The sequence below is a fragment of the Pogoniulus pusillus genome, chromosome 4, assembly GCF_015220805.1.
Source record: "Pogoniulus pusillus isolate bPogPus1 chromosome 4, bPogPus1.pri, whole genome shotgun sequence".
NCBI classification, from domain to species: domain Eukaryota; kingdom Metazoa; phylum Chordata; class Aves; order Piciformes; family Lybiidae; genus Pogoniulus; species Pogoniulus pusillus.
The window spans coordinates 16,729,017-16,748,956 of NC_087267.1; the positions used below are offsets into that span (position 1 = coordinate 16,729,017).

Here is a 19,940-nt window from a genome sequence, read left to right on the forward strand (position 1 = left end):
TGAGTGGGTGTGTCCTTCTTTCATTAGAGATCCGAGCTCAACTCATCGAGCAGCAGAAATGCCTGGAGCAGCAGACTGAAATGAGAGTGCAGCTTCTTCAGGATCTGCAGGATTTCTTCCGCAAGAAGTCAGAAATAGAGATGGAGTATTCCCGAAACCTGGAAAAATTGGCAGAGAGGTTCATGGCAAAAACAAGAAGTACAAAAGATCATCAGCAGTACAAGTAAGAGAGATTTCCTTTCCCCTGCCCCTGTTAACTGTTGCTGAAGTGTGATTCTCCAAGTTTTTGAGTACTGCTGGGTGGAACCCAGGTTCAAAGGCACAGTTAAAATTTTACCACCTCTCTTCCCTGGGTGAACCTTGTAGAGTAGGGTTATCAGTTGGACATGGTGATCCTCAGGGTCTTTTCCAATAGGAGTGTTTCTGTGATCTAAGAAAGCCCTTTTGAAAGCTGTCTGCTGATCTCTTGCCGTACAGTTGATAGGATTTGAAGGTGTCTTAAGTGAAGGTCACACACCATTACAAAAAACTCCAAACAAGAACACAAATTATTCCAAGAATTCTAAGAATTAAAAAAATGTTCAGAAGCAACCATTTTTACATCAGCTGTGTGTAAATGGCAGGAAGATGTTCAGGCTAATAACTAGGGTTAGTAATTAGTGTTAGTTAGCCTACAGGCTAGGGACAGAGTGGCTGGAGAGCAGCCAGGAAGAAAGGGACCTGGGGGTGCTGGTGGATAGTAGGCTGAAGATGAGCCAGCACTGTGCCCAGGTGGCCTGTATGAGGACCACTGTGGCCAGTAGGACAAGGGAGGTTATTCTTGCCCTGTACTCAACACTGTTGAGGCCACACCTTGAGTCCTGTGCCCAGTTCTGGACCCATCAATTCAAGAGAGATGTTGAGGTGCTGGAACATGTCCAGAGAAGGGTGACAAAGCTGGTGAGGGGCCTGGAACACAAACTCTATGAGGAGAGGCTGAGGGAGCTGGGGTTGTTTAACCTGGGGAGGAGGAGGCTCAGGGGAGACCTCATTGCTGTCTATGACTACCTGAAGGGAAGTTCTAGCCAGGTGGGGGTTGGTCTCTTCTCCCAGACAACCAGCAACAGAAAAAAGGGGACACAGTCTCAAGTTGTGCTGGGGGAAGTATAGGCTGGATGTTAGGAGGAAGTTGTTGCCAGAGAGAGTGATTTGGCATTGGAATGGGCTGCCCAGGGAGGTGGTGGAGTCACCATCCCTGGAGGTGTTCAAGAAGAGACTGGATGAGGCACTTAGTGCCATGGTCTAGTTGACTGGCTATGGCTGGGTGCTAGGTTGGAGTGGATGATCTTGGAGGTCTCTTCCAACCTGGTTGATTCTAAGATTCCCTTCCAATAGACAGTTTCAAGGCCCAGCTTGACAGTGTGCTGGCCCATCTCATTTAAACTGTGTTCTTACCCTGAAAGGTTGGATTAGATGATCCTTGAGGTACCTTCCAACCTGATATTCTGTGAATCTATGAATGTAACTTTTTTTGTTTCTATATGTAATACATGTATGCATCTCCTCCTTAGGAAGGACCAGAACCTCTTATCTCCTGTGAATTGCTGGTACTTACTCCTGAACCAAGTGAGGAGAGAAAGCAAAGACCATGCAACACTGAGTGACATCTACCTGAACAACGTCATCATGCGATTCATGCAGATAAGCGAAGACTCCACCAGAATGTTCAAGAAGGTAAGACAATCCTGCAGCAGTCCTGCAGCCAGGCATCTAAGATGCATGAAAGAGGCAAAAGTGTTTGGTAGGTAGCATTTGAGGAGAAGATTCAGCACTCATAGCACAAAATCTGTTTTAGCATGCCTATAAATTCTTCATGACTGTTCTCACAGAGCAAGTCCTTAGTGCTGAAATGCCTGGGAACCTGCTGTATGTGCTGGTGACCTTAAGAGTTGAATCACAAGTATCCAAAAGGCAGTGATAAAAGCCTGTTCTTCTCAAAAGCATGCTTGCCTACTCATGCTGAAAGGAAACAGTTTTCACTTAGGACTCCCAAAATAGTTGTGCTATATTAATGAATTATTTCTAAAACCAGTATTTCATTGTAACTCTGTCTATGAGAGAAACAAATTCAAGCCAAACTAAGGGTGTGCCTCATAGTGTCTTGGCAGAGAGTCAGTGATGTGTGCTGTGGTTCTCCTAGAAGTGTTGCTTTTCTCTTCCATTATTAAATGTGAACACAGACTTTAGATAACATAACTACTTCTGTTATGTTAGTTATGTTAGATTGTGTAAGCATTGTAATGCTCTGTACATGTTTGTCCATGTACACACCTGTTAACATGTTTTCATAGGAAATACAATGTGTAGATCCCTCTTGTGCTAAGCAAGCATTCTAGGCAGCATCGGTTTGACACCTACATAATGAGTTTGCACTCATCATTGTTAGAATGTTCTGGGGGGAAAAATAGATTATAAATGCATATCTGTCAGTCACAGTGGGATGCTGCTGGCAAGCAGGTGTCATACAAAAAAAAGAGTTCAAAAAGGAATAAAGGTTAAAAATGTGGAGTGTGTGCCTAAATGATGGCAAGGGGACCAGATTAATATCTTCATAGAACTGTCAGGGGCAGAAGGGACATCAAAGATTGTTCAATTCCAGCCCCTCCACCATGGGCTGGGACACCTCACGCTAGATTAGATTGCCCAGAGCCACATCCAGCCTGGTATTTAAAACCTCCAGGGATGGGACTTCTGCCACCTCCCTGGGCAACCTGTTCCAGTGTCTCACCACCCTCATGGTAAAAAATTTCTTAACATCTAATCTAAATCTCCCTTCTTTTAGCTTGGTCCCATTATTCCTAGTCCTATCACTACCCAACCAACACCCTAAAAAGTCCCTCACCAGGGACTTGTAGGCCTTCTTCAGATGTTGGAAGACCACAATAAGGTTTCTTCAGAGCCTTCTCTTCTCTGCAGTAAACAACCCCAACTCTCTCAGTCTGTCTCCTTAGGAGAGGTGCTTCAGCCCTCTGATCATCCTTGTGACTCTTCTCTGGATACACTTTACAAAACAGGAAACAGATTTCACATGTACCTGAGCAAGGTCCAGTGGGGTGGGAAGAAGAATCAATCAAGAAAAACATACAGGTTGTACTTGAAAGAGAAAAAATGAGAACATGAATCAAATTTATTTGTGTGCATTAAACTTTTAACAGTAATAGAGTTGCAACTTGTAGTTTCAATCAGTAATGGTGTGTTCATGTGTTATGTCTGGTGCATAAAACTGTAGCTCACAAACCACTGAAGTTGCTTATGTGGAAGGTTATTATGCAAGTTGAAAAGATAATGGGAAAATCAGTGGGATGTGCTGCAGTACTCCATGAGTGTGGAGGTACCTCAGACTTGCTTGGTCCAGCAGAAAATATTCAGTATTGAATCCAGAATAGTTTTTCACTTGTCTGTGTTGGATCTCATGAATCAGTTCTTCACTAGGTGTGTGTTACTTGCCTAGCCTAGTTTGCTTACAGTGTAGTTCAGTTCTTCAGCACTTGAAATCTTTTCCTTTCTTTCTCTCTAGATGGACTGTATGAAAATACATAGATGAAGTTTTCTGTGGAGAAGTGCGTGTTGTTCTTTGTTGACTCATAACTTATTGATGGTGATTGCTACAGCTTATCTCTCAGAAGGAGAAAAAGATTAGGACACTTTCAGTACATTAACAGAAGCCGTATTTTCCCATCTTCTTGACATTCTCTTTCCTCCATGCTGTGCCTAGGACATAGAATCATAGAATGATCTGGGTTGAAAGGGACCTCCAAAAATCACCTAATCCAGCACCCCCCTACACAGTCAGCAGGGGCATCCTCAATTAGATCAGGTTGCTCAGAGCCCTGTCCAGCCTCACCTTGACTGTCTCCAGGAATGGGGCACCAACCACCTTCCTGAGCAACCTTTCCAGTGTTCCTCCACCCTCATAGTAAAGAACCTGTTTCTAACATCCAATCTAAATCTACTCTTCTCTAGTTTGAAGCCATTGCCCCTTGTCCTATCACCACAGGCCTTTGTAAACAGTCTCTCTCCAGCCTTCATGTAGGCTCCCTTCAGGTACTGGAAGGCTGTAATTAGGTCTCCAGGCTGAACAATCCCAGCTCCCTCAGCCTGTCTTTGTGGTAGATCCCCTGACCATTTTTTGTGGCCCTCCTCTGGATCTGCTCTATCAGATCCATGCCCTTCCTATACTGAGGGCTCCAGAGCTGGATGCAATACTGCAGGTGAGGTATCACCAGAGCAAAATGGCAGAATCACCTCTCTGGATCTGCTGGCAAAGCATCTTTTGATGCAACATTTCAAATTGTCTCTTGCTAGTAGAGCTTCTTGAAGAAGAGAAAGCAGCTGCTTTTGCTTTTTCATTCCTAACTTTCACCTTCTGGAGGGGAAAGTAGAGAAAGGGAGTTGCAAGAATCCTGCTGTACATAAGCTGGAGCTCCCATTAGTGGAGCTCATATCCCCCACAGCCCTATCCTGCCTTTCAGCAGGGTTTATCAGGTTACACTCAGTGTGAGTGTGTATATCAGACAGCTGAGGTGGAGTGTGGGCAGAGTGAGCTCACCAAAGGCTGGGTGAAGGGATCTGAGCCAGGCTAGTAATGCAGAGAAAAAGGTGTCAGGAAGACACACAGCACCTCAGTATGGTCTTAAGTCAGCTTCACAGGCATGTGACATGAATGTGGCAGTAGCTGTTCACCAGTGTTGGTTCTGAGCATGCAGTTTTTAGAACAGCCTGTCAGGAGTCAGTACTTGGTTGGTATTATACTGAGTTCCAGTGTGCACAGTTCTTGCTGTGGTACTTGCTGCAGAGACCGGTGATTATTTGCTCTTAGTTCAGAACTGATTATACCTTGAATGATGATGGAGCTCTGGTTTCTCTTCTGTTAAAAGAGAGGAGGGTATAAAATGAGGTGAAAAACATTGGGTGGAGAGAAAACCAAGACCTGTGGGGGAGATGAAGCTGTCAGCAAATTGTCTTACTTTATTGATGAAGAGCATAAACTGCCTACATCTATGTTTAGTCCAAATGGGCAGCTTCAGCTGTACTGATCCTTAAAGGTCCTTTGTAACCCAAACTGTTCTGTGATTCTAAGATAACTTCTGTCAGATGTGAACGAGCAGTCTAACTTATGATAGATGATCTCAGTACTGCTTCGTGGATGTCCAACAGGTAACAGAAAGAAATTAGATGCAAGATGTTTGTGTCCTGTAGTACTGTCCCCCTTGCAGGAAAAAGGTCACAGGAGCAAAGGGCAGATGCACTTTGAATGAGAAAGGTGACATCCAACACTATCAAAATTATGTTCTCCTTAAAAAAAATCCATGGGATTTGTTGGAGATATTGGATAAATACCACATTTGATGTTTACATTTCTGACACTTTCTGTAGGGTGCTTTTTCAAAGGACTGGATTTGGAATAAAATTGTCAGGGAAAAGTACACTCAGTCTCACTGTACATTGTCCCTGTAGAAATGTCTGGGATTTGTTCGCTGTTTATTAACCAGTAGTGTTACACATGACTGTTAGCATCTTGTTTTAGTTCTCTCTTGGTCTTACAGCAATAGCTCCTGCATCTTTGGAGATGCTTTAGCTCCACTTTCAAGTCTGGAGAGTTACTACACCAGGTCCATTATCAGAGCAGATCTCTGTCATTCTGCTCTGGACTCAAACCTGCCTGTTGCAGAAAGGGAAAGAGTCTCAGAGTGGATGGTCCCCATTTCTCACAAACAAGATACAGGGAGACGACAACAAAGTCACTCTGAACTTCTTGACTCTTTGTGCTCCCTTCTTTCTTCTTCTTGAGAAGATGAGACTCTCCATTTAATTATCAATGGTAGCCCTTACTGGACTTCTTTCCACCTTGCTGATGGGTCTTGGATGAAACTTTTCCATGAAGTGGGCACAGCATTTTCTAGAGGTATGCGAGTACTGTTTGCTACCCTAAGATTCACACCAGCTTGAGTTGTAGTAATGTTAAAGATCTATCTATTCCATTTTCTGGCCATGCTTACCAGCAGAGTATTGTTTGGTTCCCTCTCCTGCTGTGATATCTCCTATGCAGGGAAACAGCTGCAAGTCAAGAGTCCTCTTTCTCTAGTCCTTCTGGAAAAAGTGTGTGCTGTACCTGGTAGAGGTCTGTATGAAATGTAGTGATGACTGTTGTCTGTGCCCCTTGATCTTGACTTTCTTCCTCCAGTTGTTTATTTTGTGTGCATCTCTGCATCTCTCTCAACATTTGCATTGCTGTGATGCAGTGATCCCTATTGTTTCTACCTTGTGTGACCTGATGGGCCAGGATATATTGTGTTCAGGTACCTGGCTGTACATGGCCTTTCTGTCTAGGCTGACCCACTTAATATGTAGATATTAGTTATTTTTGTTTTCCCAGGAGCAATTTCTCATCCTTATTTCCAGGGGTGAGCAACCAGCATCTGTTTAAATGTACTAAACACAGCACAAAAATAGGATCTAGTTCAGAGATTTTTGTGACATTTATCTGATGATATTATGTTAGTCCTCATACTTCCAGCCAGGCATTTTAGCTCTTTCATTTTACTTGCTGTTGTATAAAAGCACTACAGCTTTCTGTTCATGGCCTTCGTGCTGCACATAAAATTACAAACAGAAAGTAGCAGAGCTCAAACCTTGCATGCTTGTATGTTTCTTCAGGCAGATGGAGTAGATGGCCTCTTGGGACAATTAAAGAGTAAAGTAATAGGGAAAAAAGTCAAGCAGAAGGGAAAAGTATTATGCAGAACATTTCATGCAGTGATTCTGGTTACCCCAGCATTAATAATCAACGGTATAAACACAGACCCACAAAATCCTTAAGCAGATTTGTATATTTATAATTTATAAACACGTATTTTCTTTGGACAGAAACCATAATGAGCCAAGATGAACATATCTTCCAGTGTTTACAGTAAAAGATGCTGGAGAAACCAAGCACAATAAATATTTTAGTTCCATAATCTGGCTATTAACAAGGAATGTGACTACCTGCCAAATCTGTTTGACTTTATAAAGATTGTGGAACATATAGAGAATTTTTACATCATTTCCTTAAACATTTAAAGGTTTAAAAAGACAGAAGAGCTGTTTGTTGCTACAGACTGGCAAATCTGGGACAAAATTTTATTGTGAGTTGGTTATGTCAGTGTCACTGCAGCTCATGAAAGCTCCTTAAAAGAAGAGTTTGCACATCACTTCCCCCAGGGACCAGCAGCAGACTCATTTAAAAGTAATGGTCACAGAATATTTTCCCTAAATGATGTAACTGAGAACAGCATCCTGTGTTGTAAATACAGGCCCTGAAGAGTTCCAGGAAGAACTGAACTGACTTAAATTTCAGTTAAACCAAAAGAGTGAAGTTTGGTGTCTTGGGTTTAAATGCAGGTTCCCAGAGACTCTAATAAATTTAATAGACCCAATGACAATTTATAGAATTTATAGAGTGCCCTCCCCTCTTCCCCCTCCTTTTCCCAAAAGACACAGAGAGAGAGAGAGAAAGGTAGGGACACCCAAATAAATCAATCTCACTCGATTTGGAAGTTAAAAAGGAAAAGTTTAACAATAACTTAGAAAAGGTATTGGAGGTAGGGAAGTTTACAAAGGATAGGGAAGGGAAAACAGCAAAATACAAAAAGGGATGGATACAACCCGAGCAATGTGATGGTGTCTCTGCCTCGTGGCTGCCACGTGTTGTGCTGGTATGCAGTATGGGTGTGTGGTCAAGAGGTAGAGCAGGAAAAGAGGATGAGACAGGAAACTCCTCTGTCTTTTATACTACAGGAAGTGGGAGGAGTGGGCTAACCATCACCTGGAGTGTGGCCCACCCCTGGGGAGGGGCCAAGACCCCTAGGGTCAGGTTCAGGGTTACTCCCCCAGGAGTGTTAACCCTATACATTTGGGTGCCCAGTTATGCTCTGGATGGAAGCATTCTTACAGACCTTAATGAAAGTGCATTAATGTGGAATAAAATTATCACAGTATCACAAAATTGTAAGTTTCTCAGACATTAATCATGTATCAAGAGAAGTGTTGCCAGCAGGTTGAGGGAGGTGATTCTCCCTCTCTACACCACTTATTTTGAGACCCTACCTGGAGTGCTGTGTCCAGTTCTGGAGCCCCCCCTACAAGAAAGGTATGGACATGCTGGACCGTGTCCAGAGAAGGGCCATGAGGTTGATCAGGGGAGCTGGAGCTCCTCTCCTACAAGGACAGATTGAGAGAATTGGGGCTCTTCAGTTTGGAGAAAAGAAGGCTCCGAGGATGCCTTGTTATGGCCTTCCAGTTTGGAGAAAAGAAGGCTCCGAGGACGCTTTATTATGGCCTTCCAGTATCTGAAGGGGCCCTACAGGAAAGTGAGAGACTTTTTAGGATGTCAGGTAGTGATAGGACTAGGGGGAATAGATCCCAGCTAGAGGAGGAGAGATTTAGATTAGACATTAGGAAGAAGTTCTTCACTGTGAGGGTGGTGAGACACTGGAAAGGTTGCCCAGGGAGAAAGTGGAAGCCCCATCCCTGGATGTTTTTAAGACCAGGCTGGATGTGACTCTGGGCAACCTGCTTGCTCAGTTGCAACTAGATAATCCTTGAGGTCCCTTTCAACTCCGACAATTTGTGGTTCTGTGGTGAATCCATAAATAACAATCTCATTAACATCTGATGTGTTCAAAGTTCTGGACATACTGAAAGGGTGGTTTCAGTACATTTACTTGTCTGTTGCACAGGTGTGATCTGTCCTACTATGAGGTGAGGAAAATTCCTTTCTCTTTAATGCTTTGAGCCAGATTAATAATATATATATTTAGCAAGAGTTTGCATGATCTCTAACAGTTTTATTATGTTCTCCGGATTAATAGGTACTAATACATTTCTCTAAGACACAGTGGATAAAGGAGCACCTCAGTGATTGCCTGTCAGGTCTTAATGGCCTGATTGCAGCTATCAACATGGCTGCGGGAGAAAGTGTGCTGCATCTTTTGTTCTGTTGTTTGGCTACACTGAGAAGGGGCTTCTAGAAGACACCATTCAAACGTGCGAACTGCTGCAGGGACTGTGTAGCCTAGAAGAGAAATAGAAGAGCCATTAACCACTGAAAATAAATGCACTACTTATCTGGTGCTCTAATGCACTGTGTATTACACACTAAAAGTCATCTTGCTTGCCACTCGAGTCAGTATTTCTTGATCTTAAATACTTATGTAAAATGTGTTGCTTCTTGAAAAATCCCTTTTATACTGCTAAGGTTAACCAAATTTCTTCCTTGTTATTGGACAATTCCTACAAAATCTTTCATGAGAAGACTGACATTATCCATCATTACAGATACCCTCTATGGGCTGTAGTCTCCAGATGAAATAGTGGAAGGATGAGTCATGTGTGATCATGTGGCATTTCTAGGCTGTTTCTTCCTAATTTTCAGTCTTTTTGCTCATCATCTCTCTCCCTCTCTTTTTGCTTCCTTCTTTAAAGCCTATTGTCCTTGCTTAAAAATTCCTGTCCTCCACTGTGATCTCTTCCATTCACTTTCAAATGTACCATTGATCAATGTGTTACCTGGAAAAGATCGTGGTGGCTAGTAAATATTGAGGGCTGGACTGCTTGTGCTTCAGTCCTGGACAAAGCACTGACGCAAAAAGAAGTGGGTCTTAGTAAATAGGGATCATTTCCCAAATCCTCAACTCTATTTTGCATTAGGGTGTAACTGAAGAGCAATAGAGAGTGCCTTTTAATGCTGTGTGCTTTGCTTACAGCAAACTGCAAAGGGCAAAGAGAAACTTAGTTTGAGATTTTCTTTCTCAGCTTCTTAAGCAAACTTTTAAACATCCAGGTTAAAGCATTCTGCCTCAGAACAGGCATTGCTGTATTTAGGGCCTGAGTTGCCATTAGCTCTGAGATGGTGGTAACTAACAGCTGAAAGGATTAAACTACTTGAATCTGGAGTTCCATCTACAGCTTCTTCTCACGTACACATTCTTCCAACTTCCAGACCTAATGTCAACCATCTTACTTGTATGTTTGTCCTTCTTTCTGCTAATTTAAAAACCAAACTGCTAATATTGAGCACTGCAAGAGAAAGCAGGTGGCCTCCACTGCTTGGAGCTCCGAGGAGTTGTGTAAGCTCTGTCAGAGCTAGCTACACTGCTGACTTTTAAAGGCAGAGTACCAATGTAAAGCAAGAAGAAGCAGTTCAAAATTTTTGCTAAAGGTTTTACTGTGTTTCCCCACAGCAGCTTGCAAATCTGCAGTCCTCGTCCAGTTCTTTGCAAGCACTTTATGCACTGTTAAAGCATATGGATTTTTGTCCTTAATATTAACTGAATACAGTCTGGTACTTGAAAAGAAGTGGAGAGCTGGGTAAAGATGAAAGATTTAACAAGAATAAGCACAGTCTTGCACCAGTAGAGGTTGGGAGGTGATCTGCTAGAGAGCAGCCCTGTGGAGAAGGACCTAGGAGTGCTGGTGGACAAGATCTCTATGGGACAGTAATGTGCCCTTGTGGCCAAGGCGGCCAATGGGCACCCAGGGGTGCATTAGAAAGAGTGTGTGCAGCAGATCGAGGGAGGTTCTTCTCCTCCTCTACTCTGCCCTAGTGAGACCTCACCTAAAATATTGCATCCAGTTCTGGGCTCCCCAGTTTGAGAGGGACAGGAATCTACTGAAGAGAGTCCAATGGAGGGCTACAAGGATGGTGAAGGGACTGGAGCACTGCTTTATGAGCCAAGGGTGAGCCACTTGGGGCTGTTTAGTCTGGAGAGGAGACTGAGAGGGGATCTCATAAATGAATATAAATGAGGGCTGGGTATCAGGAAGGAAGGGACAGGCTCTGCTCACTTGTGCCCTGTGATAGGACAAGGGGCAATGGATGGAAACAAGAGTTCAACGTGAGGAAGACCTTCTTTACTGTAAGGGTGACAGAACTCTGGCACAGGCTCCCCAGAGAGGTTGTGGAGTCTCCTTCTCTGCAGACTTCCAAGCCCTGTCTGGATGCTTTCCTCTACAACCTGTGCTAGATTCTATGGTCCTGTTCTGGCAGGCAGTTTGACTCAATCTCCAGAGGTCACTTTGAACCCCTAATATCCTTTGGTCCTGTGGAAGTAGTGAGTCTTATGTTCTAGATACTTCAGCAGTAGAGCACACCTCATGAAAAATATCAGACTTTGAAAAGTATAAGCAATGAAGAAAGTTTCTGAGTTTTGTATAACTTGGCTTCAGAGCATTTGTTTCTCTGTGCTTTAGCTAGTCCAGCTAATGCCTTTGGGAATACAGGAGTTTCACTGAAGTGTTTTTTTAATAGAGTTTTCAGCTAAAACCTCATCTTGTATGGAAGGATTGGAATGTCTATCGATAAGCGATATGGCAGGTTCATAAAACACTACCCAGGTTTAGGAATATGGCAGTAGGAATAAGGGGGGGGGAAATCAACATTTTCTATTCCAGCTACTGGATGCATGTCTGTTTCATCCTGCAGGAAGACACAGTGGGTGGGATCTTGTGCGTGGCTCCTCTGTGTATGTGTGTGTTGCACTGGGAATTCTCATTCACAAACCATTATTCCTGCAGGTGTTTTAGTGATGGCCAAGTATGTGTTAGCAGCTTCAGAGATGAGTTGTCTCTGAGGACTTTCCTTTTGGCTTCTATACAGATACAAAGTACTTCTCATAGCTAAGGCCATTATCTGTCATAAAGTTGGAGTTTTATCAATTTGTTTACAGAAGAAAAAAAAAATCTGACATTTTCAGCACAGAAGTTAGGACGTTGAGCATCATAGAAGAAATGTAGCCAGGCTGTTTGCCAAGTCCTGTAGCTCTATTCTGTAGCTACTTTCCAAAGGCTATGGTACAAATTCCTTCAACTCTTGCACAGTTGCCACAATTTTCATCTCATTGAACTGGTGTGGGCAACTAACAAAGGAATATATTTGAATGAGAGTTCAATTAAATACTCTTTTCTTTTTTTACATACTTGCTTTTCTTAATAATTACAGCTAAGCATTTATTTTTCCTTTTTTTTTTCTGAGTCAGAACAAAAGTAAAGACCTAGTCTGGAAAATCTAAACAAAGCTGTTTCAGCAGCAGTTGTGTATCTGTTTCAAAGAGGAGCCATCATTATTTTTGCCTAAATATTTAGTTGTGTGTGCTGAGAAACAGACTATTCTAAATGTAAAATTGGGCAGGATGTGCCTGTAGAATATGACATTGCACATGGCTCAGTTCTTGTGTATATCATAGCCATTATACAACAATACACAATTTGCACCATTAAAAAAGCTTATAACATTAATCCCAGGCTTCACTCTTTCACTTGGCACCTAATTTCCTCATGCTTCGTGGGAAAAATTGCACAAAATTACTTCTGGATTTCCTTTTAGAAGTCATCTGTCCAGATGTTACCTGTCTACCTCTGCATCCTTATCTTTAGTGCACTGTAATTCTGTCAGACCACTGCCTTTGCAAGCAACATTGCACTATTTGTCTAGGATGAGCAATAAGCATCATAGAATGGTCAGGGCTGAATGGGACCCCAAGGATTACCTAGCTTCAACCCTCTGCCATGGTCAGGGACACCTCACACTAGATCAGGTTGCTCAGAGCCACATCCAGCCTGGCCTTAAAGACCTCCAGGAATGGAGCTTCCACCACCTCCCTGGGCAACCTGTTCCAGTGTCTAACCACCCTCATGGTGAAGAACTTCTTAGCATCCAATCTGAATCTACCCACTTCTAGTTTTGCTCCATTCCCTCTAGTCCTATCACTGCCCGACACCCTAAAAAGTCCCTCACCAGCTTCCTTGTAATATGAGCATCAAGAAACAAATGTATGTTGCAGATTTTTGCATGCCACTTTCTAATTATGTATTTTTAATTACAGAGCAAAGAGATTGCATTTCAACTACATGAAGACTTAATGAAAGTTCTTAACGAGCTTTACACAGTGAGTACAGTTATTTAGCTTATCTTGTACAAATTCCATATTGAGCTTCTTCTATAAGCACTAAATGTCCTTTTATCTAGGAAGTTACTCCCCAGTGGAGATGCTTATTTCTGTCTCTTTACACAAGTCTAAACTATCTCTTTTGGAAAGGCTACACATTTGTTTGCAGTGAATGTACTAATGCTTTTAGGATTACTCTTTATTTTTAACCCATTTTCCCCCAAAACTATGCCAAGCTACTTAATGATAAGTTTTGATTATTATTAATGAGGCACTTTTACTTAGAGCTTACCAGAGCAAAGCTTCTTCCTTCTCTGCTTTGTATTTGTGCATGCTGCCATCTGCTTGGTTTGATTTACAGACTAGACTTAGTAAAAATCAGTATGTGTTAATTATGTGCCCTCCCCTCTCCCTGTCTGAGATTAGTAAATTATGAAAAGGAGAAGAGAAAAATAGAGGGTTGTGTAGTCTCTCCATACGAATCAGAGGGGTTGAGGAAAAGAAGATCACAGAGCATTGGAGGTTGGAAAGAACCTCCAGAGACCATTGAGTCCAACCCCCCTGTCAAAAGCAGGATCACTTAGAGTAGTCCACACAGGAATGCATCCAGGTGGGTTTTGAAAGTCTTCAGAGAAGGAGATTCTACAATGGGCAGCCTGTTCCAGTGCTCTGTCACCCTCACTGTAAAGAAGTTTCTCCTCATGTTGAGGTGAGACTTTCCGTGTTCCATTGTTCTTTGTCTTATTACTGTGCACTACCGCAAAAGGATTGCCCCTCTCCACTTGACAGATATTTATACACATTGATCAAATAATCTCTTAGTCTTCTCCAGACTAAACAGCCCCAGGGATCTCAAGTCTCTCTCCATAGGGGAGATGCTCAAGTCCACTGATCATCCTTGTGGCTCTCCATTGGATTCTCTCCAGCAGGTCCCTTTCTCTCTTTAGAACAAAATATATTTAAACTCTCACTGTCCTGGGTTCCTTTGGATTGTAGTTCTTGATTTATATTCCTAAAATCCACCTAAACCTTTTCCTGGTTTTGCTTTTGAGGACTTTTCTTTTGGGCTCCCCCCCAACCCTGCTGCCTCAGAAATCACTGATTTTGTAGGATGTGACACTGCAAAACCTTGCTGATAGTCAGTGAAGCAGGTTGGGATCAGCTTCTGCAAAGCTGTGATCAGCAACTGTAGGAGCCATTCCACAAGTGACTTACAGTGGTACCTAAGCCCTGAAGATAGAGCCTTGTTTCCATTAAATATTTGTGCAACTCTAGTGTCTGACGAGGCACTGAATTAGTGCCTGTGCAGAAAAACAGTGAGGCAGGTGCTAAAATACTTTGCTAAACCACCAGGGAGAATCTGCAGGATTGGATTTTAGTATTTTCACTCCTTTGCTTCATGATGGTGCTGTGTCTTCCCACTGACAGCAACGTGTTTAATCAGATGTTAAGTTCCATGTTACAGCTTCTAGTGAATCCTACTTCCTTTCTCAGAATTCAAGATTTGTGTAAAATAGGAAGCCTTTTTTTTTTAAGTTAGTAGAATACAGAACACTGCACAATTGGAATTAGGTTACTGCTGTGGGATGGTTTATTGGGATGCAGTTTGCTTCATCTAATTTTCAGGCATATGCAGTGTAGATACCAATACCTTAACTTGGCACCTGAGTTTCAGTTATATTCACTAGAAATCTAACATCGTGGAATTGTCAGGGCTGGAGGAGACTTAAAGGACCATCTAGCTCCAACTCCCCTGTCATGGTCAGGGACACTTTCCATTAGATCAGGTTGCCCAGAGCCACATCCAGCCTGGCCTTAAAAACATCCAGGGATTGGGCTTCCATCACCTCCCTGGGCAACTTGTTCCAGTGTCCCACCACCCTCATGGTGAACAACTACTCCCTAACATCCAATTGGAATCTCCTCTCCTCTAGCTTTGGTCCATTCCCCCTAGTCCTGTCACTACCCAACACTCTAAAAAGTCCCTCACCAGCTTTCTTGTAGGCCCCCGTGAGGTATCAAAGGCCACAATAATGTCTCTTTGGAGCCTTCTCCTCTCCAGACTGAACAGCCCCAGCTCTCTCAGCCTGTCTCTGTTAGGAGAAGAGAGAACAGACCCTTTTGTAGGATCAGATGCAAGCATCTGCTTCAGATTAAATTACCTACTCCCTTAACTCCATTATCCATCTTGTCATTGATTGCAGAAGAATTGATCAGGTGTAGATGCAGTTATTTATTCAGATACAACCCATGCTCAGAAAAGTGACAATATGGTGCAGAGTAAGATTGGTTCCACTGATTGCGTCTTTGTAACCTATGTGCTTGTGTACATAAAGACAGGAAGATAACTAGGCACATGGAAACCTGTGTGTAAACACCACATGTGCAGTGTTTACAGAATAAGACCATAGTTCTTACCAAACCAAACATCTACAGTTAAAATCCAAGAGGTCTGTTTCTCGGAGAAAGGAGAAGTCATCTTCTTTTCCCTATCTTCTCCCAGGCAGCCAGTGATGGAACAAGAGGATGCAGCCTTAAGCTGCACCAAGGGAGGTTTAGGCTGGTTATTAGGAAGAAGCTCTTCACAGAAAGAGTGATTGCCCATTGGAATGGGCTGACCTGGAAGATGGCAGAGTCCACATCCCTGGAAGTGTTTAAAAAGAGACTGGATGTGGCACCTGGTGCCATGGTTTAGTTGGTTAGATGGTATCAGGTGATAGGTTGGACTTGATGATCTCAAAGATCTTTTCCAGTCTGGTTAATTCTGTGTGATTCTGTGATTTATGGAAGGAATTTAAAAAATACTAAAAATCAGTCTTGTTATTGTGAGTTCAATCTGTGTGTCCAAAAGAAAGCAAATTCATTTCAATTCAGTGAATAATATACTAATATTGAAGTCTCTCCCTACTATTCATCTCTGCTTGTTCTTAAAAAGAATGGTACATCCATGATGTATAACTGTTAAAATGTGAAACCTTACTGGAGTTTCAATACCCCTAAAGCCTTTGAGTGAGGGGGAAGCATTGAAGCTTTTAATGAACTGAGGGTGTATATGAGGAAAGGTCTAATAATCTGTTTGCTTCTCATATTCCTTATAATAAAGATTTGTAAATAAGATCACCTTCCAGAAATAAAAGACAAACAGTTGTGCTTAAAAAATAAGATGTGTTGAAGAGACTGAGAGAAAGGAATGAAAATCAATGAAAGCTGAAATAGTAAGAAGTGCTTGTGCTGAGGCACAGGTGTATAGTCATTGTAAAAGGATTGCATCTATTGTCTGTTGCCCTTTGGACTTCTCAGGTGCAGACTGAGTTCCTTAGGCAGATGTATTCTGGCACACACAGTTAGTTCTGCTAAGAATCATAGAATGGTCCGGGCTGGAAGGGACCCCCAAATGTCATCTAGTCCAACACCACCTGCAGTCAGCAGGGACATCATCAATTAGATCAGGCTGCCCAGAGCCCTGTGAAGCCCCACCTTGAGTATCTCCAGGGATGGGACCCCAACCACCTACCTGGGCAATATGTTCCAGTGTTCCACCACCCTCATAGAAAAGAACCTGTTCCTAATAACCAGTCCAAATCTGCTATTCTCTAGTTTGAAGCCATTGCCTCTCATCCTATCACTGCAAGCCTTTGTAAACAGTCTCCCTCCAGCCTTCTTGTAGGCCCCATTTAGGTACTGGAAGGCTGCTGTTATGTCTCCCTGGAGCCTCCTCTTCTTCAGGCTGAACAACCCCAGCTCCCTCAGCCTGTCCTCATAGCAGAGGTGCTCCCACCCCTGGTCATTTTTATGACCTTCCTTTCACTAAAAATTCTTTCACTAATAAGAAACTTTCTCCTTACACTTTATGCAACTAAATCCTTTTCCCATTTTTATTACTAGGAATTATCATGGAAATAATTGTACCACAGCTTTTCATATACCCCCTATCTTATCTTGTATTGACTTTGGCTTGTGCCATTAAAATTACACATGGTATACAGAATTGTTGTGAAAAGAACAAAAACAGATGACCTGAATCTTCAAAGGATAATCTAAGAACCTGTGACAAAGCAGGCTTATTTTGCTGGAATAATCAGAATTTTGTAAGGAAAACCTTTCCTTTTCCATTTCTTTTCCATAAAGAAGATTATCTTACACATACTATTATTTTTTTTATTACATACTACACATATGACCTCAGTGTTTTGTGCTAAAAACAGCTGAATAGCTGAGCTTCAGTCTGTATCTTTGCAAGTTCAGTAAATGATGAGTAGAGAATACTTTGAATTATGCATGGCTGAATACTGTAATACAACAGTAACATCTGAGTGATTGATAGTGGTAGGAAACAGGAGGTAGGCAGAGTCTTTCCTTGCAATGGAGGGAGATCTCCACTGGATATGTATCAGGCTAAAAGCACCCCTAAAGGAGTTGGAAGCAGGGAATAAATGAGCTGTTCTGGTAACTTATTAGCTGAGCATGAATGGTGAAGAAAAGTAATGCACATCACACAAATGCATCCTCATATGTTCCACTTGGCTTTCCAAATTACTTCTAATGGCATCACAGTTTTCATGTGCAATACAATAAGGCTTTCAGAAAAATGAAAAAGTAGGGACAGTCCAAAGCAAACAGTTTAATATTAAATAAGATAAGACTGTTGTGCTGCTTGCCTTTTCTGTTGCTTTATCTCACTCTTTTGAAATCTTGGCTATTTAACTTCTCAAGATAGTGTCTGACAGTTTTTCATCTTTCTTTGCTGAAATAACACAGAAATCTGGATTCTCTATGGAAGAGTTAAGTCAAATTTGCTGTAGCACACCAGAGATCTGAGAAGGCAAAATCAGTAATTCTCTATTGGTGGTAACACAGCAATGGCAATTCCTGGAACCACATGAGAGGCTGGTTCAGAGATAAACAGGATGTTCAAAACAGCCAATACTGAGCCTACTTTTAACTGCTAGAGGCCACCGATGTAGTGAAATTGGCATAAGATTTTCTTTCTTGGGGAACATGCTAGCTAACCTGATTAAACGAATCCCTTGCAACTGCACTTCTGATAAGAACTCACACCTTAGCTGGAACAGTTCAAACACAGTAACTGCAATAGGGATGAATTACTGTTCCATTAAATTCCCATTTCCTGGGAAACACTATGAAAAAGAAGAAACACTATGAAAAAGAAATAAGTGTATACTAAAGGAAAACCAATGTCTTGCTACAGAATCATTCCTGCCTTGTAGCCCCCAGAAGTACAGTACTAACTGCTGTCTTGTTGATGGACTGGCTTAAATAAAATAATTATCTGAGGATTTACTCTAATGTGCCCTTCCCTGTGATAAGTGTAATCATCTGCCCTAAGCTTGCTTGCTGAGCTCTTATGAATGATGACGAAAAATTTGGCAGACAAAATGAGATGTTTATATCACCAAGTGAACAGTCTGTCAGCTACAAGTGGGGGAGTATAGTCTGGGTAGCATAATCTTTTTCATCTGCTTGTAGTCTGTCTTGGTTATCTAACAGAACTCTATGTTTTACATTGCTGGATCTGCAGGGTAAATCTGCTAAATGAATAGAAAATAAACTCACCATTTAATTGTGGAAGAGGTTCAGTATGCATCCAGCAGTGCTTGTGTCCTACAGTGGGGAAGTGCAGCGTATGTCACGGTGACAGTTCAGCACCTGCAAAATTACAACCTTGCTCTCTCTTTTCACTGCACACTTGATGGTTTATCAGTAAGCACTTTGGAGACTAATTAAAATCAGTTCAGTGATGGATACTCTCACAGGATAGTCTATCGTTCAACAGTTTGGTGGACGTTTCTGAAGCGGTGTTGCTTATTTCATCAGAACATTTGTTGCTTAAATAGTAGCCCTGTCACACCTCACCTTGAGTATCTGCAGGGATGGGGCCACAATCACCTTCCTGAGAAACCTGTTCCAGTGTTCCACCACCCTTATAGTAAAGAACCTGTTCCTAACATCTAGTCTAAATCTTCTCTTCTCTAGTTTAAAGCTATTGCCCCATATCCTATCACTGCAAGCCCTTGTAAACAGCCTCTCTCGAGCATTCTTATAAGACCCCCTTTAGGTACTGGAATGTTGCTATTAGGTCTCCCTGGAGCCTCCTCTTCTTCAGGCTGAACAACCCCAGCTCCCTCAGACTGTCCTCATAGCAGAGGTGCTTCAACCCCTGATCATTTTCATAGTCCTCCTCTGGACCTGCTCCATCAGAGTTAGCATTAATGTGAGTTAGCATTGTCCCAGCAGCTGAAAAGCCTCTGTGTTGGCACAGAACAAAAGATAAAAAAGGAAAGCAAACACCTGTGGAATTCTATAAAGAAGCACTCACGAAATCAAATAAAAAGGTGAAAAGAGAAAGGCTCAACTTTGGTTTTAATTTCCTTTTCCCATCTTTTTTAATAGAGCCATATCACTTTCTGTGCTTCTCAAGTTTGTTTTGTAAGAAGTGCATTTCTTCCCTGCGGTAATTGTTTCCATGTGCTTGTAGGAGTTAGACTCCCCACCTACAGATTATTGACAACTTTAGGAACACCTTTGCTAACATTGCAGGATGTGGGGGGGTTTAATGCGCCATTTGGTCAGGCTGAGAGCCATGCAGATCTCTGCTCTGCAGCCGTGGCTTCTCCCAGCTTGGCTTGTTTTGTCTTTCAGTTTTTGCCTTAGCCACGTACACTGAAGCTGACAAGGCAGCGGCTGTTCCCTGCAGTGTATAAGCAGTGCTAGGGCGGGGAGCTCAGGCCTTGAAGTGCAACTGTGCTATAAAACAGTGACAGCAGCAAGAACAGCAAACCCTGCTCCAGGCAGTTTGGGTTTTATCACTAGAGAGCTGTAAACATATGTTTTTAAAAAGTGAAAACAAGGCCATTCTTTTTGATGTGTGTCTCCAACTGGCTTACCTTGCTAGAGGAAGTTAGTGAGGACCTGCCTGTTTCACTTTTTATATCAGGCCTGTTTCGCAGGCTCAGA

The 19,940-nt window shown here is 42.4% G+C and overlaps 1 protein-coding gene across 3 annotated transcripts in view; it reads left to right on the top strand.

Moving 5' to 3' along the window:
* Positions 1-19,940, top strand: part of SRGAP1 (SLIT-ROBO Rho GTPase activating protein 1) — a 173,733-nt gene that overhangs the window by 87,029 nt on the left and 66,764 nt on the right. For all 3 annotated transcript variants that reach the window (XM_064142249.1, XM_064142250.1, XM_064142251.1), the window contains exons 2-4: positions 28-223; positions 1,551-1,713; positions 12,903-12,965. In XM_064142249.1, coding sequence (XP_063998319.1) covers positions 28-223; positions 1,551-1,713; positions 12,903-12,965 — 422 coding nt within the window. The remainder of the gene's footprint in view (positions 1-27; positions 224-1,550; positions 1,714-12,902; positions 12,966-19,940) is intronic.